The sequence below is a fragment of the Polypterus senegalus genome, chromosome 13, assembly GCF_016835505.1.
Source record: "Polypterus senegalus isolate Bchr_013 chromosome 13, ASM1683550v1, whole genome shotgun sequence".
Lineage (NCBI taxonomy): Eukaryota > Metazoa > Chordata > Cladistia > Polypteriformes > Polypteridae > Polypterus > Polypterus senegalus.
In genome coordinates, this window is record NC_053166.1 from 87,654,038 (window position 1) to 87,679,404 (window position 25,367).

General features: G+C 39.8%; 1 protein-coding gene across 1 annotated transcript in view; it reads left to right on the forward strand.

The window, feature by feature from the left end:
* Nucleotides 1-25,367, forward strand: part of syt5a (synaptotagmin Va) — a 56,642-nt gene that overhangs the window by 16,315 nt on the left and 14,960 nt on the right. The window contains exon 3 of the mRNA XM_039774132.1: nt 17,401-17,582. Within this exon, the coding sequence (XP_039630066.1) occupies nt 17,401-17,582 (182 nt within the window). The remainder of the gene's footprint in view (nt 1-17,400; nt 17,583-25,367) is intronic.

The window sequence follows — 25,367 nt, forward strand, 5'->3', positions numbered from 1 at the left end:
TATATATATATATATATATATATATATATATATATATATATATATATATATATATAAACTTAGTTTTCTAATTTCTAATTTTATATTGTTCCCAAAACACAGACCTTGGTAAATAATACATCACTTAATTAGCCCAGGAGTTCAATTAAAAACAAGCTGGTTGGAACAAAAACCTGAAGCCACCAGGGGTCCCCAGGACGGAGTTTGGGAAACACTGCTATAAACCTTTAAATCTACACTCAGTGAGCAATTCTTAGGAACATTATACCAATACTGGGTAAGATCTCCTTTTTTCTCAGAGCAGCTTCAGTTTTTTGTGGTACAGATTCCATAAGACACTGGAAACATTCCATTGAGATTGTGGTTTATGTTGACATGACTGCATCACGCAGTTTCTGCAGATCTGAAAGCTGCACATTCATCATTTGATCTTCCCATTCTACCTCATCCCAAAGTTGTTCTATTGGATTCAGATCCAGTGACCGAGAATACCACTAAAGAACACTGCGCTCAATGTCACGTTTACGAAACCAGTTTGAGATGACTTCAGCTTTGTGATATGGTGCATTATCATGCTGGAAGTAGCCATTAGAAGATGGGTAAACTGTGGCACATGGTCAGCAACAATACTCAAAAAGGCCGTGGCATTCAAGAGATGTTTGATTAGCATTAACAGTCATAGAGTGTGCCAAGAAAATATTCCTTACACCATTACACAACCACCACCAGCCTGGACTGTTGACACAAGGCATGCTGGATGCATGGATTCATACTGTGGGAGCCAAGGTCTGACCTAACCATCTGTGTGCTTCAGCAGAAACAGATTCTTCAGACCAGGCTACATTTTTCTAGTCTCCAATTGTCCAGTTTTGGTGAGTCTGTGCCCACTACAGTCTCATGTTCCTGATCTTGGCTAACAGGAATGGAATGTGGTTTTCTGTTGTTGTAGCCCGTGTGCCTCAAGGTTCAACATGTTATGCCTTCTGAGATGCTTCCCTGCTCATCACATTTGTACAGAGTGGTTATCTGAGTTACTGTAGTCTTTCTGTCAACTCATACCTGTCTGGCCATTCTCCTCTGATCTCTTTCATCAAAAAGGTGTTTCAGTCCACAGAATTGTTGCTCACTGAATGTTTTTTTGTTTTTCACACCATTCTGAGTAAACACGAGAGAGAGACTGTTGTGCACCAGCAATCATGCCACAGTTGAAATCATGGAGATTTTATTATTTCCCCATTCTGGTGTTTGATGTGAACATTGACTGAGGCTCCTGATGTGTATCTTCATGATTTTAATTCATTACATTCCTGTGACTTGATTGGCTGATTAGATAATTGTATGGATAAGCAGGGGTACAGGTGACCCTAATAATTTTCTCAGAGAGTATATATTGAGATTAATATCTACCATGTTCTTCTCACCTCCAACGACATTACCTGATCATGACCACCTACCATTAACTATCAGCCAAACTCTCCCCCCAGCTCTGCATTTTCCAAATGCACAGTGCCTATACAAAGTATTCAACCCTTTGAAAGTTTTCACATTTTATTTATTTTGGCTATTTTGATATTGATCAATAGAAAAATACTCTTTAATGTCAAAATGAAAACAGATTTCTACAAAGTGGTCTGACACACAATCATTAATTGCATATGTTTTTACCCCCTACAAGTCAGTGTTTAGTAGATGCATCTTTGTTAGCCATTACAGCCTTATATCTATGTGCACAAGACTCTGTCAGCTTTGTACATCTGGATGCTGCAGTTTTCTCCATTTCTGGACTCCGATTCGGCCACTCCAGGAGCCATTCCTTTCTAGTTTTGGATTTATGCATGAAGCCTTTTTCTTGCCGGAAAACGGATCTTCTCCCAAAGTGGCAAGTCTCTTGCAGACTGCATCAGGATTTCCACCAGGATTTCTTTGCATGTGCTGCATTCATTTAACCCTCACAAGTCTTCTAGAGCCTGCTGCACAGAACTAAGCCCCACAGCATGATGCTGCCCTCTCTATACTTCACAGTGGGAAAGGTGTGTTTTTGATAATGTGTAGTGTTTGGCAAACATCAAATATGGTGTTTAGTCTGATTCAGTCTGATAGTCTTTAGTTTTATCAGACCACAGAACCTTCTTCCATCTTCCACTTCAGAGTCTCATATGAGCATTCTGGCAAACTCTAGCTGAGATGCCATGTGCATTTTTTAAACTGAGGGTCTCCCATAAAGCTGTGGCTGGTGATGCACCCAGGGTACAACTGTTGTTTCTCCAATCTCAGCCACTGTCACTTGTGAGTCCTTCATAGTCATCGCAGGTCTCTTTGTGGTCCCTTCTTCTTGCACAATCACTCATTTTTAATGACTGATTTCACTATACTCCAAGGGATGTTCGGTGACATTTAATAATTTCATGTCTCCATCCCCTGTCTTGTGCTTTTCAGTCATCATTTTACTGAGTTGTTTGGAGTGTTTTTTCATCTTTGTTGTGTAGGTTAGGCCACCATACTAGCTCACTCCCAGCTGGACCTCCCAGATAAGGTGAATCTCTACTACAATCAACGTAAACCCCTTGACAATAGGGCAGGTGATCGCCACTGAACTAATTCAGTGACTTCTAAAACCAATTGGCTGCACCAGTAAAGGATTAGGTGTGCCATATTCACCCTTTAAATGCAAACTCCTGTTTGTTTGTTTTCTGCTACTTTGAATTAACTGGCTATCACTTCATCACGCTTCACTCAATATTCATGTTTTACCCCTCAAAATAAAGCTCAGGCATTTCTCGTTCAGAATTGTACTGCTGAAGAATATGTTACAGCATAGTTAGTTGCAAAATTCACTAACATTTTTACCAAATAATGAACTTTGAATGTTATTCTTATTTACACAGATGTTGGACTAAGTTTCCAAACACTATAAAAGTATCACTGAATGCATCAGGAACACCCAGAAAAAATGGTTATAACATATCTACAGATATTGTATATAGTTGTACTGCAGTACAAATATTAGATTCTTTTTCACCATTTTTACTGTTTTCGAATAAGTACACGTAGCATACACATCTATTTTTGAAGACCCATGACCTAGGTGTCATTCTAAAGGGTGGATCTTACTCTGTCAGAACATGTATAGTTGGCAAAGAAATGTTTTTATGTATCCTAATTACAATACAAGTAGTTACAAAATTCAAAAACTTCTTTATAAAAAAAATACTTTTTTTTAAATATAGAAATTAGAAAACATAGAAAGTGGAATTTTTTGTCATTTGAAAGTTGAAACATCCCTCTCATGTGGTAGATAGTAGTCTGTCCTTCAGATAGTACACGGCTGAATCAGGATATCCAAGAAAGACATGAGGGTGGTTGGTGCAGATGCTGCTGTCAGTCAGTCATTATCCAACCCGCTATATCCTGACACAGGGTCACAGGGGTCTGCTGGAGCCAATCCCAGCCAGCACAGGGCGCAAGGCAGGAGCAAACCCCGGGCAGGGCGCCAGCACACCGCAGGGCACATACACACACACTAAGCACACACTAGGGACCATTTAGGATCGCCAATGCACCTAACCTGCATGTCTTTGGACTGTGGGAGGAAACCGGAGCGCCCGGAGGAAACCCACGCAGACACGGGAGGAACATGCAAACTCCACACAGATGCTGCTGTGATACAGCAATTTGTCCATCTTTGAGGGAAGAAATGAAACCTTACAATGGCAGGACGTATGGTGAAGTTGTTTAGGCTTTGGATCTCAAAGCCTGAGATGGTGGGTTCAAATCCCACTACTGAGGCTGTGCATTCCTGAGCAAGTCACTTGACCTGCCTCATCTCCAATTGGCAAACCATGAGAAATGTAACCAATTGTAATCGTAAATGTTGTAAGTCACTTTGGATAAAGGTGTGAGTCAAATAAGTAAATATTTCTGGGGTATGCAATACAGCATTTTAATAGCAAAACACTGAAAGTTTTTTTTACTTTTTTTTAATATTACTAGGGTGCTTTGCCCCCTGTTCGCTTCACTCGCCAACACTCTAGACCAGCCTGCACTACGCGCCAGCCACTTCACATCTCTGTTACTCGAGTTGTGGAAAGGGGGACTGAACGCACCCGAAGGAGACACAGTCGCTCCTCTGAAACCCCCTCTTAAATGTTAATACAATGGGAAACAAATACAATTTTGTTTTACCTCTTCTTTGATCGATCAGCTACTGGCTTGCTGCTGCTGCCATGCCGCGTGATCTGCATCTCATGCAGTGCTTCGAACGTTTAAAAGCCTGTACCCCAGCTGTCCTTTTGTCTCACTGCCTTGTTTCTCTTCTCCCCCTGACATCCTCTGCTCCTGTTGGGGGTCCCGCTCCCGAGGTGCGCCCCTATGAAGTGGCAGATTTTCTATTCTTTTAACTGAGAGACGGAACTGTCCCCTCCTGGCAACACAAATTAGACGCTCTACAAGTCTCCGACTTAAAAGTTTAAATCCAAACAATATATCCGATCTCTTTTCACTGTTCCGTTATTTCACCGAGCAATAATTTCTGTTTGTTTGCACTAATACAATCTTTACTATCAGTTTTTTGAGACTTTCGAATTTTCCTGCTTCCATTTTCTCTAACTTGCTTTGCATGTGTATCGCGCCAACATTTTTTAATTCTTTACGACGTTCTACTTTGTCATCTACTCTTTGTCTTTTTCTAGCCCCGGGTGTGGTGAAATCTCTTGGCACAAAGTCTCGTCTCACAGGACATGAAAGTGTCTTTCTGAGAAAGTCACGTCTCGTCTCTCTGAACAGGTCTCATTTCGTCCCAAGATTTTTTTATATAATAGAGAGACATTATTGTTCAGTCCTGCCAGTCGGTCCAAAATAATTAGGATGAGTTTAAAGGGTTAAAGGTGTAAATACTTATGAGATCGACTATTTTATGTTTTATATTTGCAAATAATTTAGATCACTTTGCAGAGATCTGTTTTCACTTTTATATTAAAGAGTATTTTTCTGTTGATTGGTGTCAAAGAAGCCAAATTATATCCACTGTGATTCAATGTTGTACAACAATAAAATGTGAAAACTTCCAAGGGGGTATCCAAGAATGCTTCTCAAAGGCAATGTGCTCAAGGTGGCCCTTTATCTGCACTTGATCACATCTCACTTATGCAACTGTGGATCACAAAGCCTTGTGCCCTCTGTGCCAGCTGGGTCAGTCAATATATTCTCCATGTCTTCTTGTCTTCTCAGAAAAAATAGAAAAAAACAGACCTGGGGCCTCATGTATAAATGGTGTGTAAGCAAAAAAATGTTATGTATGTATGCTGTTTCCACGCTCAAGTCGAGATGTAGAAAAACTAGACTTGGCGTAATGCTACTCACATTTTCATGGTAGCCTCACACCGTGCGTACACGTTTCTGCTTCCTTTCTTTTCTAGATCCACATCCTTGACGCAGGCTTTATCAAATGCACCAAAATTAATTGCATATCATTTACACTTTTTAGGTGCTTGATTGTAATCAATCTATAACAATATAATGCTACACAGAAGGGCCAAACTGCGTTGTTAGAAGACATCACAAATGGAAGAATCAAAAGAGAGTGAATATTTAGAGATCATATCAATTTCTTGTCCCATGATGGTGGCTGGTTTCTAAGTCGATTTTGTTTTCCAAGGGCTATCCTCTTGGAGCTGTGTGCTGTTATAGAATACTAGGATGTATACTTGATATCATTTTTATGATGAAATGCATTAATGTATATTACATTTTACAGATAAATTGTTAAATTCATTTAAATAATGTATACTGTAAATAATTAAACATGTGGAGGCACAGTGGCATTGCAGAAGTGCTGCTGCCTTGCAGTAAGGGGCTGACGTCCTCTACCTGGAATTTGTATGTTTTCCTAGTGGGTTTCCTCCGTGTGCTTCAGTTTCCTTCCAAAGGCATTCAAGTTAGGGGATTTGGTGATGCTAAATTGACACTACTAGTGTATGTGTGTGCTCATATTCATCCAGCGATGAGCTGCTGCCCTGTCCTGGGATTGTTCCTGACTTGCACTCGATGCTTGTTGGGACTAGCATGAGCCTGGGTGGGTGGAATAGACATGTATAACAAAGATTTTTCAATGTTTCTTAAAAGTTTTGAAGAATTGACATGCTAAGCTAACAGCTAGTTTAATTCCAAAGTAGATGTATGTTCAATGCAGAGAACATTTATGGCAGTTGTGATGAGGCTCCAAGAGGCTAGATGTATGAATGAGTATCCCACTGATTTAACTGAAATTAAGTGTAAATATAGTTTTTGTGCCCCTGAAAGAAGTCCTCCTCATTTTTTTCATGGTACTGTAACACTGGAATAAACAGGTTCAGGAAAGCTGCGCCTGAAGTGACTGAAGAGCTCCCAACTAAGGAGTTTATTTCTAGTGAGGTTCAACTTTGGCCTCCTTCTTCACCTCAAAGCATTTCGTGTGCTTCATACTTCTTAAATCCAGCAGATAAGAAATGCTTTAGGCTTTTGAAATTGAATTGGACTAGAAATAGACATAGGGTTGATTCTGCCTTAGGTATAATTTACAGGCTCTACAACAATTTATTGGGCTGGGGAATGGATGAAGTCAGACCTTAACATTAGCTTAAGAAAAGTTTAAACGCAAGACTGCTCTAGTGGTGTATTCACCTTTACACACAATCACGTATAATTGTAGTGATTTCATCCGGTTTTCTGGAGAGTCCTAAAACCATGACAGAACTACAGTGACAGCTGTCTTCTTAGCAAGTACCCCTTTCATGCCCTAGATGAGGGGCCCACTGATATATCTACTTGGCTTCATCAACTTTCAAGTGCCATTGCCCTACTCCTCTTGTGCTAAGCTCTTGGAAATTGCCATCAAGACTCTGTCTGTCTTGCAGTGTAGTTCATTGATGTTGAGGAGGGTATCTGGGGGTCAATTGGTCATTCCTGCTCCATTTTGGGTACCACTGCCAACTAGGTATGGTGCGAAACAGAAGCCAATGCCAAATTAGACATATGTTCAATTCGTTCCTCTAGCCACCACTAACATTTTCAAGAGCTCAGTCCCAGCATGTGATTGACCTTCTTGAAGTGCTGCCTACCATTGTCACCCAATCGGTACTGCATTACACTGAGTGTATAAAAAGAGACAAAGGACTATCCATGGTTTGCTGTGCATCAATTCAAACTTATCTCAGCAAGGCTTTCTAATGTTTGTTTTACTGGTTGCTAAGGAACTGGCTGACCATAACCTTACCGTAACCCTGGAAACCAGACTGCCTCTACGTCATTTTGAGAATGAGTATATTTGTTCGAATTAAAGTGCACTTTGTCTTTGACTCCCATCCTGTCCACTGGCTGATTCCTTCTTTGTGCCCATTGCTGCTCTTGTAGGCTTTGGCTCTTCTTGACTTTGCTTTGCAGGTTCAAACAATGGGTGGAAGGATGGATCTAATCATCCCATAAAAGACTGATTGAGTTGCATTGGATGAATCCTCCATCAACCAAAAAGAAAAGTGTTGGCAGAGGTTAGGTTAGGTATTTCACAAGATAGGCCCAAGGTTTTGGCTGAAACATATTCTATTTAAGGATAACTCCTTGCCTGAAGAAGGGGCCATGACCCAATCTTGATCATACTTTATCTCTCTTTATCACTCTCATCTACCTTCAACACACACACAAATACAACCTCTGTGTGGCTTTGCAGGATGGCTTTGTCCCTTCTAAAAGTGTCTCTTTCCCAAGTGTTTGTGATACCAAAATGCCACTGTTCTTTCCCAATCATACTGTCTCTGAGCTTGGCCTGTTTTCCCTTTTGCCACCTATATCTTTAAACTGCCAGGTAGTAAGGGGTGAATTTTTCAGTCATTTGGATAGCTTAGGGGACAATACCTTATACAGTAATAACAAGTCATTGCTTTAGTTAGCCACTATAAGTTACTATCTCTGTCAAGCCAGGATTAAGACCTTCACAGATCTTAGTCATTTCACCATAGGGAGATTCCATCATTTCATCAAGCAGGGTTGTAGACGAGTCCCCTTGGACATTTGGCACTTGGTCTCTACATTGTTTCATTGAGCGTGTTCCCCTTGGACATTTCAGCATGTGGAGACTTGACCGTTTCATCAAGGTGGCTGTCCCTTTGGTCATTTCTGCATAAAGAGACTTGATCATTTCATCAAGCAGGAATATAGTCGAGTCCGCTTGGTCATTTGGCACTTGGTATCTGCATCATTTCATTGAGTATGCCCATCTTGGTCATTTCAACATATGCTGTGGGAGAGAGGTGTGTATTGTATTGATGAAAATACTCCTGGGCACATTCCCAGCATGCCCTGGTGGTAGATCTGCCCCTGATCACATTTGCTTGTTTTATCTGCTTCACTATATGACCTTCACTGACAGAACACCAAATTGACTACACAAATTTATTCCACCTAGCAAGGGTGAAATGATGATGGCCGATAGGTGTAGACCTCTCATAACGGTGTTGAATAAAATAAATGAGCTGATGTGGCAATCTGCTAACATAGAACTGTAATGCTCAAAGCTCAGTTTTGATTTTTCATGGGAAAAGCATCTTATATGCTGGACAGATTAAAAGCCCAATGGATTCTTTTGTAAAGTAGATGCAGTCAACAATGCCACTGTAAATGAAACAACTCTCACTCCTGCATTGTTGAGGCATTTAGAACAATTGTTTTCTTGTCAGAGATGCTTGCCATTTGATCGGTTAATCTGTTTCATGATTGATTAACCAAGCATTTAATTAGTTCATTGCTTAATTGAGCAATTGACTTGTTGTTCAATTAATTAACAGTTAACTGATTTATTGATTAATTAATTGATGTGCTGTAGTCAAAAGTGTTATGTGAGCATCCTGTAACTTCTTGTTTGGGTTTGCCCACACCCAGTGTTTGTATCTGTGGAAAATTTGTATTCTTATTATTTGATTGAGCTCTGCCTTCTTTGATGCACTCGTATCCAGTCCAAGATTGGTTCCCATATTGCACCCAATGTTTCAGGGATTAGCTCCAACCTCCCATGATCATGATTTGGATGATTTGGGTTTGAAACATTTTGGTTGTGTTCAGTTCATCACATAGCCTGTCATTTCATGATCCACTCTGACTAATGTCCTGCCACTTACTACTCCCTGCAGTTAGGACACTCCCTGACTTTTGTGACTTTGATGAGACCTTTTTACAATTTTAAGGCACTAGATTTTACTTCTTAAGGCTGACAGCCAAAGTGTGCCTCCAAGTTATTGTTTGACACTGAACATGCCGCTTAGCCAGTCTGTGTAAGAAAATGTACTATATATTTGTATTTCTTTCCTTAGTCAGCTGTTTTGTGGACTATATATAAGGATATTCTGAGATGCATAATGACACCAGAGTATAATGTTCTGATGTTCCGTGTCTTGTGTACAAGATAATGAAACATGCAATCTCATGGTTTGAAAAAGTTATTGCCCCTCCCCGTTTCACCATGAACTTGACTTGTTGGGATAATAAGTATTAGCTGTTTTGGTACCTACTGTAGGCTAAAAATCAGGCCTGATTTAGATCAGCCTTGGCCAGAATAAATGCTGCACCAGAGCATGAATGGTATATTATCTTTGCTAACACTGTTCTGTATCAGAAGATTTTGCTGGGAATTTCAGGCCATCCATAAGTGATGTGAAGCTGTTAGTTATTGTTGTTAATATCTGAAATATTAAAATAATCTACATCAAAATGGATTAACAATAAGAAATTAAGAGTTTTTGAATGGCCTATATACAGTGCATCCGGAAATTATTCACAACACATCACTTTTTCCACATTTTGTTATGTTACAGCCTTATTCCAAAATGGATTAAATTTATTTTTTCCTCAGAATTCTACACACAACACCCCATAATGACAAAGTGAAAAAAGTTTACTTGAGATTTTTGCAAATTTATTAAAAATAAAAAAATTGAGAAAGCACATATACATAAGTATTCACAGCCTTTGCCATGAAGCTTAAAATTGAGCTCAGGTGCATCCTGTTTCCTCTGATCATCCTTGAGATGTTTCTGCAGCTTAATTGGAGCCCAACTGTGGTAAATTCAGTTGATTGGACATGATTTGGAAAGGCACACATCTGTCTATATAAGGTCCCACAGTTGACAGTTCATGTCAGAGCACAAACCAAGCATGAAGTCAAAGGAATTGTCTGTAGACCTCCGAGACAGGATTGTCTCGAGGCACACATCTGGGGAAGGTTACAGAAAAAATTCTGCTGCTTTGAAGGTCCCAATGAGCACAGTGGCCTCCATCATCCGTAAGTGGAAGAAGTTCGAAACCACCAGGACTCTTCCTAGAGCTGGCCGGCCATCTAAACTGAGCGATTGGGGGAGAAGGGCTTTAGTCAGGGAGGTGACCAAGAACCCGATGGTCACTCTGTCAGAGCTCCAGAGGTCCTCTGTGGAGAGAGGAGAACCTTCCAGAAGGACAACCATCTCTGCAGCAATCCACCAATCAGGTCTGTATTGTAGAGTGTCCAGATGGAAGCCACTCCTTAGTAAAAGGCACATAGCAGCCTGCCTGGAGTTTGCCAAAAGGCACTTGAAGGACTCTCGGACCATGAGAAACAAAATTCTCTGGTCTGATGAGACAAAGATTGAACTCTTTGGTGTGAATGCCAGGCGTCACGTTTGGAGGAAACCAGGCACCGCTCATCACCAGGCCAATACCATCCCTACAGTGGAGCATGGTGGTGGCAGCATCATGCTGTGGGGATGTTTTTCAGTGGCAGGAACTGGGAGACTAGTCAGAATAAAGGGAAAGATGACTGCAGCAATGTACAGAGACATCCTGGATGAAAACCTGCTCCAGAGTGCTCTTGACCTCTGACTGGGGTGACGGTTCATCTTTCAGCAGGACAACGACCCTAAGCACACAGCCAAGATATCAAAAGAGTGGCTTCAGGACAACTCTGTGAATGTCCTTGAGTGGCCCAGCCAGAGCCCAGACTTGAATCCGATTGAACATCTCTGGAGAGATCTTAAAAAGGCTGTGCACCGACGCTTCCCATCCAACCTGATGGAGCTTGAGAGGTGCTGCAAAGAGAAATGGGCGAAACTGGCCAAGGATAGGTGTGCCAAGCTTGTGGCATCATATTCAAAAAGACTCGAGGCTGTAATTGCTGCCAAAGGTGCATCGACAAAGTATTGAGCAAAGACTGTGAATACTTATGTACATGTGATTTCTCAGTTTTTTTTATTTTTAATAAATTTTTAAAAACCTCAAGTAAACTTTTTCACGTTGTAATTATAGGGTGTTGTGTGTAGAATGCTGAGGAAAAAAATTAATTTAATCCATTTTGGAATAAGGCTGTAACATAACAAAATGTGGAAAAAGTGGTGCGCTGTGAATACTTTCCGGATGCACTGTTAGTATTAATATTTGAACCAAGCTTAAAAAATAAGCTTAAAAAATGTTCAGATGTCAATGAATTGTAGTAGTTTTGCAAGAAACAGCACACTGACAATGCTGTGAGATACCTTGCAATAACTGCTGGAAATAGCTGTTTGCAGTTTTTGATGATGAATGTGCATAACCTGCAACAAAGTGTGAGTGGCACTTACTATTTCATAAAGCATATTGGGTAATGAATAACTTTATTCATTAAATGAGAATCATCCTTAGCTGTGGCATAAGTTGAATTTAATGGGCTATAGTGCAAAAAATAAATTAACCACACACCCCATATGAATTTAAAGTAAAGTCAATTAAAAAATTAAACGCTGTCAGTGGGATATAAGCTACACTAAAGGTCAAAAGTCATAACTAGGCTTTATGGAGTTGTGGGGATACCACCATTAACATTTTCATTAGGATTTCAAGTACGCAAGCATGTTAATAATAAAGCCTTGTGAAGCAATAACAGTGCAGTCCCATGGGCGCCTGTGCAACTGCCTCACCAGCACCGCCTACAGTTATGCTACTCAGCCTTGGTGTTATTTGTTCTCTCAGGTCTCACTTATTGAATATCTGACATCTTACACTGTAAAAAAAATCAGATACAAACACAAATACAAACTCTTTAATCCTACACTTGCAATGCACCTCGTGTGTTCACTCTCAGAGCAGCCTTCTCAGAGCAGCCTTCCAATATGCAAGTTAAGCGAGAGTAGAAAATGTAAATAAAGCAGCAAATTCTGAGAATTACAAACCCCCCAACTCCACCTCAGAATCCGTGACAGGTTCACCACATGAATGATCATATATGTGAAAATTGGTCACATTTTAGAGAGGAACCTAATCACAGGTCATGCTTGTGTAGCACAGCAAGAGTTCCAGGGCTTTTTCCAGAGCTGCCATCATTTATTATAAAAAGGGACTATATTCGTTCCAGTTTGCAATTCTAATAGTCCTGCTGCTAATACATAAACACTGCACACCACTTAAATGCCAGGCAGGCAAGGACTGCGTATTGTTTAACAGTCAGCTGATGTCAGATGTAACACAAAGCAGCTACTTCTGATCGAGTTAGCGAAGAGTCTGAAAGGAATTTTTGTGTCTTATTGATTATGAATAAAAGCTATCTGCCAGTAAAGGTACACACGGGGAGCTTAGCTGCTCTGCATCATATCACTGTGTGTTTAGCCTAAGGTTTGTGTTGTAAACCCTGCTCAATGAATCCTCGTTTGTTATGTGACCCTGAATTGGATCATCGTGTGCACAAGGGGGCCTTACAATGGGTTGGACTGCATAGAGGGTTGGTTCCTTCTTGCCAGGAAAGGCAATGACACTAAGACACCTTGAATTGAGCTAAAACTTGTTATGTCATGATTGTTTTTTAATGTGAAATTGTTCATAAAAGGTACTTTAACCTCCAAGGTTATTTTTAAATTGGTGGGCAAATTACTACTGGAAATTCCTAAATTTAATTTACATATACACCCTGCATTACTTATGTTACATTCACTCATCACTCATGTCTCAAACACAACAGTGACCAAGGGTCTGTCACTGCCCCTGCCACATTACAGATCAAATACCCAGCGAGAATACCTTAACAGGACCAAGAACCTATTGCTGCCCATAGGTCCCTTCCCATGAAAGAGCTGTACTTCAGAATACCTCAACAAAGGCCAACAGTTGCACTGCTGCTGGGACTTCCCAGATCATTGCCTTTCAAATAGAGCTATTTGACCGAGGCTGGCAACCTCAGCTTCAGTACCTTAGCAGAGACCAGAGGCTGGCTACCTCATTGTTACCCCTGAAAGGGCCACATAATTCTAAAAGAATGAGCACAGCTCATACCTGAACAAACATCCAACACATAGTCCAACAAGGACAAGGAGCTTCTCCTGCCAGGTAACCATTGTTCCAGTTTCCTAGTCATTTCTTTTGAAGTGAACTAAACAATGAATTATTTGAGCAAGCACACTGGGGCAGATGAATGATTTAAATCAATGTCTGTAAAAGCAAACTTTACTTTAGTATAATCCGGAAAGAAAGATGTCTGTGTAATTTAAAGAGTTCATTATTTTTAATCCAACTAAGGTTTTCCTTAATGTTGCAGCATTTCTCCTTCTATTCTTTGTCGGGGCGCACAGTAGGTAGCTCTGCACTTTCATTCTCAGAATTCAGATTTGCTTACACCCCATCTCTCTTCATATAAAGGCTGCATTGTCATTTCTTATATTAGAAGCTGCATGTCATCCCTCCATTTTAAAAAGCTGTATTACTGAAAACAACTACTTAATCCATCCATCTGTTCATCCATCCATCAATCAATGAATTAATCAACCTGGAGTACTGTGTGAAGTTTTAATCAAAAGACATAGCACCACTAGAAAAAGCCCAGAGAAGAGCAACTAGACCAGTGGTGGCGAACCTATGGCACGCGTGCCAAAGGGGGCACTCAGAGCCCTCTCAGTGGGCACGCGCGCCATCGCCCGAGCACAGAGTTCGTTACTATAAAGCCAGAGGAATGTGGGGCCGGGCTGCTCCCTTCACCGCTCCCCCTCTTCACGCGCGCCGGAGGACTTTTCTCACATCACCCGCCCCTCTGCCCAGCAGCCCAATGGGAGCACTTCCTTCCTCTCCTGTCTGGGGTAAGGCGGGCGGCACACATGCTGCTTGAGGGTGCGGCACGGACTGCAGCCTTTTGAGCCTGTGATTCTCGTGGTGGGGTTGGAGGGGATGTGGTATAGCGGGTCCACAGCTCAAAATTGAAAAGGCCAGTTTTAACAGATAGCTTAAAGGGGGTTGTGGTAGAGTGGCCGGAGCGGTTTCCGGGAGCTTTGTGACGCGGGCAGTCCTCGCTTAAGCGTATAGGTGAGGAGTCGTCCGCATCTGTAATTATTGCCGGGAGTTGCTAATCGCCACACCTGATCCACGACCCCGTAATATACTGTATAATGGAAGCTTTGGGGGCGGAGCTTAATAGGGAAGACCTGCGTGAAACACTTGAGAGGATCGAAGGGATGACAAAGGACAGCACAGTTAGTTATGAAAATGAAATCCTTAAAGTGTGGAATTCACTGCCAAATAATCTTAAGTCAATGAAGGCACTTGAGATTGTTTTCCTTACTTTGTTTGGAACATCTTATGCTTGTGATTGAATTAAATCAAATCTGACACCAGAAACAGACTAACAGATGACCTGAGTGCTGCATGTGTTGCTCTCAAGCTTACAAAGTATGAGCCAAGGTTAGACAAATTATCAGCATGCATACAACAGCAAAAAGCACATTAATTGTTCAAAAGCATACCGAATGCAAACTTTAACCTTTCAACAAAAGTTGTTTGTATCATTGAAAGCTCCATTATTATGCTTTTCTTTTGAGACAAAAGATGTTAATGTATGAGTGGCTTTTCTAAACTAAAAGCTCAGTAGATAGACAGACAGAGCATCAGTATTGGCAGTTCAGTCCAATTTACCATCCAGCTGCACTCCCAGGTATTTATAGGTCTGTACCCTCTGCGCACACTCACCTCTGATGATCACAGGGTCCATGAGGGGCATAGGCCTCCTAAAATCCACCACCAGCTCCTTGGTTATACTGGTGTTCAGTTTTAGGTGGTAGTCAGATTAAATTGCCATGTTGGCACTTTGCGATAAATAAGTGGGTTTTGGATTGCAGTTTGGGCACTTGGTTTCTAAATGGTTTGCCATCACTGAACTAGACTGATTCCACAATTGCAGAGGATGAGGTATGAGGAAAAATGAAGCAGTTGAACTTTTTCAGTTTAAGGAAATGAAGATCAAAAGGTAACATGATTGGAGTTTTAAAAATTATGGAATAATTAGTACAGTGGAGCAAGACTGTTATTTTAAAATGAGTTCAACATGAACACAGGAACACATTTTGAAACTTGTTAAGGGTAAATGTCGCTCAAACATTAGGAAGGTTTTGTTCACACACAGAAGCGTATTGTGAGCCAAGTAATGTGGTGGACACTAGGACTTATCGATCTTAAATTCTAGACTTGATGTCATTTTGGATGAATTAGGTGGATAGGATTAGCAAGCTTTGTTTATCCTGAATGGCATGTTCTTGTCAAATGTTTTTCTAATGTACTAATGTTCAATCACTCACCCTGAGCTTTATAGCTTGTTTTATGGAACAATTTTCACAGTGAGTATTATTAGTTACTAAATCCTTCATAAAGTTCCTTTTACACAATAAAAGATATAATAAAATTCTTCAGAGGCAGTCTTAGTTTATATAGCATAGCATCTTTCATAGTCAGTACCTGTTTTAATAAACTTAATCCAACAATTATCTGTACCCACTTTATCCAGTTCAGCAGTCTGTATAGATGGATTTTCTCCTGGGTGTAGTGACAGGCACCATTCCTGGGCCAGCATCGGTTGTTCACCAGGCACATTCATGCACACTCATAGCAGTCAAGCACTTTACAGTCGGTAATATCATATCTAACAATATCACCCAGGACAAACCTGACGAAACAGTTTCCAGTCAATCTTCATTTCATGTTGCCCCTTTTTCAGTGAGGACTGTGGCAAAACCCTTTGCAGCAAATGTTTTATCAAATGAAGTTTTTGTGATGTGACCAAAGTCTTAGCTCTGTTTTTCTAAGTATCATCAGTGACAGTGGCCTGCATGGTAGCCCAGTGATTTATTGTCTTAACAGTTCAGAAGACTGGGTTCAGATCCTGCGTCCAGTCACTTTCTGTGTGGAGTTTACACTCTCCCCATGTCTTTCTGGGTTTTCCTTTGGGTACTTTTCTGTTCCTGAACACACGTTTGTTATGTTAATTGGCAACTCTAAGCTGTGAATGAGTGTGGGTGTCCGTGTGAGTGAGCCCTGTGATGAAATGACATCCCACTCACAGTTGTTACTTGCCTCGCTCTCCTTATTTGTACTAAAACAGTTTAAAAATGGATTGATCTTTGAAAGTGAGCACTATGGGTACAGTGATTATCAATACAGTGTATTTTACCATTAGCATCATAAACTTTTATTTTGAGCAGCATCTTTAACAAGACTGAAGATTGCATTCAAGGCAGTTCAGATTGTCCTGCAAGATGGATTTCTCTGCATCAACCTTGTGATGAGTAGGGTGTCTGTTTGGGACAGACCAAATATATAAAAGCCACTGGACAGAGGCATAGGTGCAAGTGCAGATGCATGGTAGGACACACAGGAGGCCTTAAGTGGCAGCTACTTTGTTTGTTCTGCTACCTCCATTGCACTCTTTGAAGTCCAGGTGTCGTGCTCTCTTTGCTATTCTGGGCTGAACTCAGCCTGATCCTCGCTCTCAATAACTTCTCATTCTGTCATTTTCCTTCTCTTGTCCTGTCCACAGACCACAGTAGTAAAGGTAAGATACGCCGACTCCTACTCCCAAATGAGCAGATCAGTGGTTGCCCACTACTCCACTCCTTTAGCTCCCTTTGTACTATACTTTCTCTCCTGTCTGCTTTTCACCCATGCAAGTGTAGGTGGGGGTGTCCCAGGTGGCCTGGACCTTGGACTCATGTTGCCATAGGGACCAGCTTGCCTCCTTTCTGTTATCTCTAGTTGCCCAGCAACTAAATCAGCTTACTCCTTTCTATTCAGTAAATGGTAGCTTCATATGATGTCCACAAGTCTATTTTTATATAGTGCCTTTTGGACTACAACAAAGCCTTTAGTGTGGATTGGAAAGATTCTGACAGGCATAGACAAAAAGCTGTGGATCTTCCTGTGGATACCTATATTGCTACCTGCATATTGGCTCTCATGTAGACCTGTTCTCTGCCTTTCATGCTTTGTCTGATTCCTACCACTTTATTCTTCTCCTTTGGAGACGTCTATAAAAATAACAACTTTTGTCATTTTCTACAATTACAAATTGTTATACAAAGGAAATTTAAATAAATAAATGATGTCTCTTTCTGTCTTCCCATTCCTCAGTACCATCATGGGTTATAGCTTGCACCTTCATCTTGGTGGCCCTGCTGCTCCTGTGCTGCTGTGTTTGCATCTATAGGAAGTGCTGCGGTCGGAAGAAGAAAGGGAAGAAAGCAAAGGAGAAAGTGCGGGCTCATATCAACATCCGGGAGGTCCATGAGATTGGCCAGAGTTATGTTGACAAGGTGAGAGGGTGATGTGTGTTGCTACATGGGAGGGAGTCTACCTTGTCCAGGTCAGCCTTGGGACACACAAGCAAGGAGGGCGAGGTGACACAACTCAGATATTACGGGCCAGGCATGTAGTATGACAGGTAGTTCCTGCTTCTGCAACATGGGGCTCTTCTAATAAAACTCTTTTCAGCTGTTTGGAGGCATCTTTGGACAGGAGCCTTCCCTGTGGGATTTCTAGGTACCATCTGATCAAGTCTGGTTGTCTTTCCTCCTATCTTGAATACCCATTTCTACCCTGGCCAAAAGGAATTCTTATCAGTAACACTTATAGGACTCATTGGAAACTCATTTTTAGGGCAAAAATCATTTAAGGTTCATCACTTTTACTCCAGGGACAAAAGCTCCAGAGTCATCTTGGAAATTTTGAATAAAAGAATCCCATCAGTTTCATGATCTTTGAATTGCAGTGGAGCCATAAATCATTCCACCCACAATCCTGTTTTGAGTTCTTTACTCAAAATGTGTGTCAGCAAAATATTCCAGATGCTGAAACAGGTGGGATTGGGTGAACTTCTCTGCTATAAAAAAGAAAGAAGGAAAGAAATTCCACACTCTTTCTTAGAGTGACATTATTTCCCCTGCCATTTTTATGCTTGAGGAGTCAATATCTTTTGTTCCAATGTCCTTGGAGATATGGGTTTCATTCCATGATCGCGTATCTTCTTGTGATCCAGCAAAATAAGCCTATATTCCATCACATTTTCATTGGTTTTGTTATTAATATTTAATTTCCTCAAAGAATATGCATTATAAAAGTGTCATAATTTAATAATCAAACATAAGTTACAGAGAAACACAATTAAGATATTTAAAAGCCTGTTCATTTAGATGTTCATTTCAATCTCATATAACTCAGACACAATAACTGTAATCATTAAGTAAATGTAATCATAAACCAAACAAACACCACCAACCTCACCCTCAGTAATATAAAGAAGCCCACTATGTCACACATCCTCATATTAATTAAAACAATAGGAGTTTAGCAGAGGTTTTGGCAGGAGCCCAGCAGGCTTATTTTAGAACAACATTAATGAATATTTGCCAGTTTCTTCAGAGTCTCTGCACAGTTCCACACAAAGGAAATGTTTTTTTTTTCTAGTTTTAGATAAAATATCATTTTCCCACTGAATTTTGAAGGGTGCATTAAGAATCTTAACAACCAAGCAGAATTAGTCGACAGGCAAACAATATAGTGTAGGAAATAAAAAACAGTTTATTACCTAATAGTCCAAAATCATCAGAAATAACTCCAAACAGTGATATTGGAAAATTTGCAATGATCATAAATTTTACACTTCTTATCTAAAAAAATAAGACTGCATAGTATAGAACATACTGGGGACTTCTGACAAGATTTTCTTTCTAGTTCCAGCTAGTTGGTACATATTCAACAATTTTTTTTTTCTTTCCATTGTCTCAAACTATGAATATTTATAACCCAGAACCATGCCGCTCTCTGCTTTTGATATTTTTAAAGCTGATTTTTTTATTACAAAGTTTTTTTTTCTTAAAAACAAGTTTCGATAAATTTCGATCTTTTAAAAAATCTTTATATATAATACGCTACGGTGGCTGTTTGTTTGTAGCTCGCAAACCATTTGAACTATTGACCTGAAATTTGGAACACATATACTACGTAATGTCTACTGTCCGCTTTTGGGGTGATGATTGACCTCCAAGGTTATTCCTCTTTTTATTTCATTTTATTGTAGAATCAACTCTCAGCAGCAGCCAGCAGTGTGGTTACGCAGCACATGCATACGGGCGCCGTTCTCATCCCTACCACCTTCATTGTCAATTCCCCTACCTCTTTATATCTTAAATCATTCTTGAGGCAGATTGAAGACTTAAGTGCCAGCTTAAGTGAAAAATTAAAGCGAATGTACTAAGTATTTGCAACACAAACACTGACTTAATCACTTTTAGTGCGAAAAGATGCAGGTGAAAGAAGAGAAGCAACGGGTCACTAGGGTGAAGAGAAGATGAGCTGCTCAGGAAGCAGCAAGCGCATCAACCTCCGAGCAAACGAATGCTAAACATACAGAGAAAAAGGATGAAAACTGCTAAAGTCAAGTGTATTCAGTGCCCATAATCGTGCAGTGCACTGTTACTGGTTTCTTAATAATATAGAAATACTTTGAAACAGAGATACACATTTGGAGAGAATATGCATTATAAATTACTTCTTCTGCCTAGAGAGAGGTGAAACATTGATTATATATTGATATCTTGTTTAGTGCTTTCCTTCAAACTGTTCAAATGGTATTAAAAAGATCAGCAAGCTTACTAGTAACTGTAGCGCCCAGATTGATGTCAGCAGTTAGCCTTCTAATATACTGTAAGTGTTAAAGCAGACGTTTTGCTGATTAATTTTAAATCCATGTAATTCAATGCATTTATTAAAGCTGACAGTGATACATTACGGTTAGTGATGAACAGAACCATACTATCGGCATAGAGAGGGTTTTGCACCATTCCTTCATTTAAAATTCCCTTGTTTTCTTTGTGACCTGTCATTTGCGCGCCGACAACATAGCACCGATTAAAACGCGCCGACAAAATCGCAAAAGTTTCATGAAATATGAATTACTAGTTTAAAGCATATATAATAATGTTTATTTTAGAAGTCAATATTATGAGACGCGGCATGCCATCAGCACGGCACGCAGATAGTCCTTAAGATCACGCCCTGCATATGTAGGAAGAATTGCAGCAAGGGCGTCCCACTCTCTTGGCCTCTCTCGCGATTTTGTCGGCGCACATTTGTCGAAAACCAGTTAGCAGGTTTGTCGGTGCTCAATGGGAACCAGTGCTTCTTACGTGACACTGAGAGAGAGTCCTGCCACAGTCTACCTGTTATTATTTGTGATTTTCTTTCATTTTTATGTATGAAATCCACCACTTCTTTTGAGTTCTTGGACTCATTTTGAGAATTTTTTTAATACCCTAGATTGTTTGCGGATTAGCAGCTTGGTTTCAATTCTATACATTTATTTGGGCTGTTTTCACTTCCTTTTTTGTTGTCACCATTTGTGCTCCTGTGTTGTTAGAGGCATGTCCTCAAAGGCTGTAACCTTTGTCAGCAGTACAATGAGTTTAATATATCATCAAAAAGATGAATTGGCAGATTCCAAAACCCCTTTTGTTCAAATTAAATCCATTTCTTGAAAATGTTGTCTGGTCTCGACTCATGCTAGTATTTTTGACTTTGATTATGTTTTGCGATATTGGCTTTGGTAACTGGGCATCTGAATCCCTTTGTTTTCAACTCTTTTTGGCATTAGACTATGACTTTTCTTCTGGATATGTTTCAAAAACTATCCATTTCTTTTTTGCTAAATCTCAAGGTCTTTCCCTGCAGTCAATGTTCTAAACAGACACTTCTTTACATCTCTCAAGGTATATGGGACTAACTGATATCACTTAGTAACTATAAACTCAGTCATGAGTACACCCTTGGTACCTTTACCTTTCATTTGAAAAAAGGGGTCTTCTGTTTAGAGATTATTTTACCCCCTAATTTGTGCAGTAGTTACTTGAACTCTAATCTTACAGTCCCCTTTACAGAAGTCCTTGGCACCTGTGGCTTACCTTACCTAAGGATACTGAGTAGTTGGATTCTTCACTGAGAACAGACCATACTTCCAGTTATCAACAGATGTCTCTTTGCCTTTAAAAGTTATTATCTTAGTCCTTTTGGAGATTTAGAGGGCTTTTGCATATAAGGATTCAGCAAAACAATCCCAGCCCAGGAGGTCATAGGTGTGCTTTCCTTTGTTGTTCAAGGGAGGGCTTCAGTTTTCCAATCATTCTTTAGTCTGCATTTTAGAAAATCCAACAACTACTCAGATTAAATACAAGTTCAAGTTGCTTTAAGCTCTTCAATTGGCTAATACAAATGTTATTAGCAATCTCTCAGTTGCTTATAAATGTTAATTGGTGTAATATTTTGGGGCTGGTGCTGCTTTCCCTGTTAATTTAACAATTATGTCATTTTATTAAAAATGTGCCAGATTAAAAGTAAAGAGATCACACCACACCATTCTGTATGGCAGCTGCTGAACACCACAAAACAGAAGACAACAAACCTGGATAAAAATTAATACTCTGGGGCATATATATTTAACTTTCATTATCAGGCACATCTCCTATAGCCAAATGTTTTGTCTTGGTAGAGTAATACATTAATATTAATGTATTAATATTATTAATATGTAGCTTTGCCTCGCAGTTAGGAGACCCGGGTTCGCTTCCCGGGTCCTCCCTGCGTGGAGTTTGCATCTTCTCCCTGTGTCTGCGTGTGTTTGCTCCGGGTGCTCTGGTTTCCTCCCACAGTCCAAAGACATGCAGGTTAGGTGCATTGGTGGTCCTAAATTGTCCCTAGTGTGTGCTTGGTGTTTAGGTGTGTGTGTGCCCTGCGGTGGGCTGGCACCCTGCCCGGGGTTTGTTTCCTGCCTTTCGCCCTGTGTTGGCTGGGATTTGCTCCAGCACACCCCTGTGACCCTGTAGTTAGGATACAGTGGGTTGAATAATGGGTGGATGGATGGAATATGTAGCCTTTGTCAGAATGCCTCAAATCTCACAGACTTAAGACTGTTTATAAGGTATTGTACCATATAACTTATAACCCCCCACCTTCCCTTCTACATTTATAAATTTAGGCAATTAGGTGTAGTAAAAGACAAACAGGAGTTAAGTTACAATTTAAATGTATTATTGCTAATATTCATAAATAATAATAATATGCAAAGTATATTTGAATATTGGCAACCATACAACCTGATAAATGCTGAGGTGTAGTTGCAGGCGGCACCCAGACTTGTTAGTTACTTAAAATGTCTCAAGTTAAGTCCTCATTTTCGGTCAGCTTTCCTCAGAACAGGCCACATACCTGTCTCAACATGACTGCCGAGCTGTGCTCTTCATTGTGTTTTCCTTTTCAGTTCATGGTGTGAGATGCTCCTTTATTAGCTGGTAAGACAGGGAGAGAGGGGTAAAGCAAGCAAATTTATAGATTTTTTGTCCAACCCCTACAGCCAATAGGACATCATGGTTCTTAAAGGCTTCTGATACAAGCCAATTCCAAACAGCCATACTTCAGACCAATGGGGCAGACAATACCTTCACACCTGCCCCCGTGAAGCTTGCCAGCTACGCTGTCTGGCCTTCCTGTAGTGTGGGTTGGCTGAGAGACTCAGCAGAGAAACATCTGCCAAACTTGTTTGAGGCACTTCCCACCCAACCCTGTTGTAAAATTCACTATCCTGACTTAATCCTGGGGGATAAATATGAATGCTTCTCACTAATGAAATACTAATATTACATTGCTTTGCCTAACTTACAAATTAAGACATACAAAATATTTATCAACTTGTATGCAAAATTTCACACTACAACATCAAAAAACATTACATTGGGTAACCCAAACTTGTGTTGTGCAATTCGTGAACTAATGATTTTATTTTTTTTCAATGAGCCAGCATTATCAGTTAAGATTGTTCAGCTTTAATTGTATTGTTCCAATTTTCCATAAATTTCAGATACAGTTAAGCAGTCAAGCTCACTGCTATGAAAACAACACAAACCTACGAGGGGACCCTAAAAGTAGTCAAAGAACCCTGAAACTAAGAAAAAATGCCAGAGCAAGGTAGCTGTGGCAGCAGGCGTCTTAAATAGGGTGTTTAGATAATTAAGAACCTGAAGTGATTAGAAATGAGGTAAGGGACTGAACACAAAGAGATGAAACAGGAAAAAATGTAAACCAGGATCAGAGATTTAGGATAAATGATAAAAATGACAAAAAGAACAAAACTAACAGAGAAAGACAACTGCAGTCCTCACTGAAACCCATTATAATAATTAATATTTACCAGCAAACTTATTGTAACCAATCAGTTAAGAGCTTTACACGTACACATTTAATAAACTGAACCAAGTAAAAATATCACTAATTGTATTATATAAATTAAATTTATTAAAACTGTTGTTTTTTTTTTGTTTTGGTCAGCTTTCCACTAACTAACTTACAGCATATTTTATTTGTTAAAAGCAATCACTGCACATTATTTGAACTTCTGAATCTTCGCCTAAGTAAGATGAATATTAATTGTTTTTAATATGATGTTTGGTTTCTCTTCAGTGTAATTATGTTTCATTATACAGTTGGTTAAATGCTCGGTTCAGCTCAAGGTTGATTGCACACTGAAAATGCCAATTTCTTACTTTCAAATTGCTCATTTATTCAAGTCGACGCTCCCACTTTTAACACAAAAGAAAGTTATAATTAAACCCTTCACTTTGAATTATAAATTTAAAAAAAAAACACAGTCTGCTCCAGTTTGTCATGGCAATTGAAATCCTGAAAGCTGTGTATGCTTAATTTATGAAATTTGTATATGTTTTTTAGTCCATTATCATTGTGTGTACACTGTACATTCTAAAAAATTAAAGTGCCAGAATGATTCATCAGAGCAATGCCATTGGTTCCCAAAAAACTCATCCACATGAAGGTTCCAGAAAAACCTTTAATTTATTTAGATCTGTAACAGGTTCCAAACAGTAAATAACTATGTAGTGATTTGCTTTATTTTTTTTTTGGTGGGGATCTCAGGAACGCACCTGGCCTTGGACTGACTAGCACCACTTTCACACAGAGACAAAGAATATGTTGTGGAGGGTCAGGGGACACCCTCTCTCCCAAGAAATGCACATGGAGTCTCAGGAATGGCAGTTGAATCAAGCTTTATTGCATGATGCACACACAGACTCAGATCAAGTAAAAATGATGGGCAAACCTTACTTTTAATATTGTTGTTATCTCCCAACACATTCGTCATCCTTATTTGACTCACAACATTCCATTCCCCTCATTCTACCAAAATTTTCCCAACTTACTGGGTGTAGCACCCACCCTATACATCATGCTCCCTTGACAGGCCCTATTCCTACCTAGCCACTGTCCAGAAACTGTCCAATAGTGCAACACCAAAGGGTCAGGTGGGATATGCAGTTCCTTAGTCCATAACACCACTATAACTATGACTAGATGGTAACAGATTTGTGAAATACCAGTGGGTCACAATTTTAGAAGGACACTTGCTGCATACAGTAGCACTGGCTAAATTCAGGTTTTCTTAATCTGTTAGTGCCCAACAGCCTACCATACATTGAAGATTTAAGCTTGTTAGGAAGTTTTTCATAGCACAGAGAACCAGTTTCGCACTGTATACAAAGAACCCTTCCCAGAACAAAATGGTGCTTGGTCAAGCAATAGTTCTATGCGAAACCACACAACCCAAAAAAGAACCATAAAGTGTTGTTAAAGAATCATTATTTTTAAGAGTATACAATGAAAGTCTTACAGTGGAACCTCGGTTCACAACCATATTGTAATTCATTCCAAATCTGTCCGTTCCAAATAATTTGTTCCAAATTTGGTCGTGACCCGAAGCAGTTTCCCCCATATGATTGTATGTAAATACAATTAATCCGTTCCAGACCGTACAAACTGTATGTAAATATATATATTTTTTTTAGATTTTAAGCACAAATATAGTTAATTAATAGCATAGAATGCACAGGGTAATAGTAAACTAAATGTAAAAACATTGAATAACACTGAGAAAACCTTGAACAACAGAGAAAACTAACACTGCAATAGTTTGCGCTATAGCGCTAAGAACCGCTCACTAAAAACACTTTTTTTAATGAGTTTTAAGCACAGGGAAAAAATGA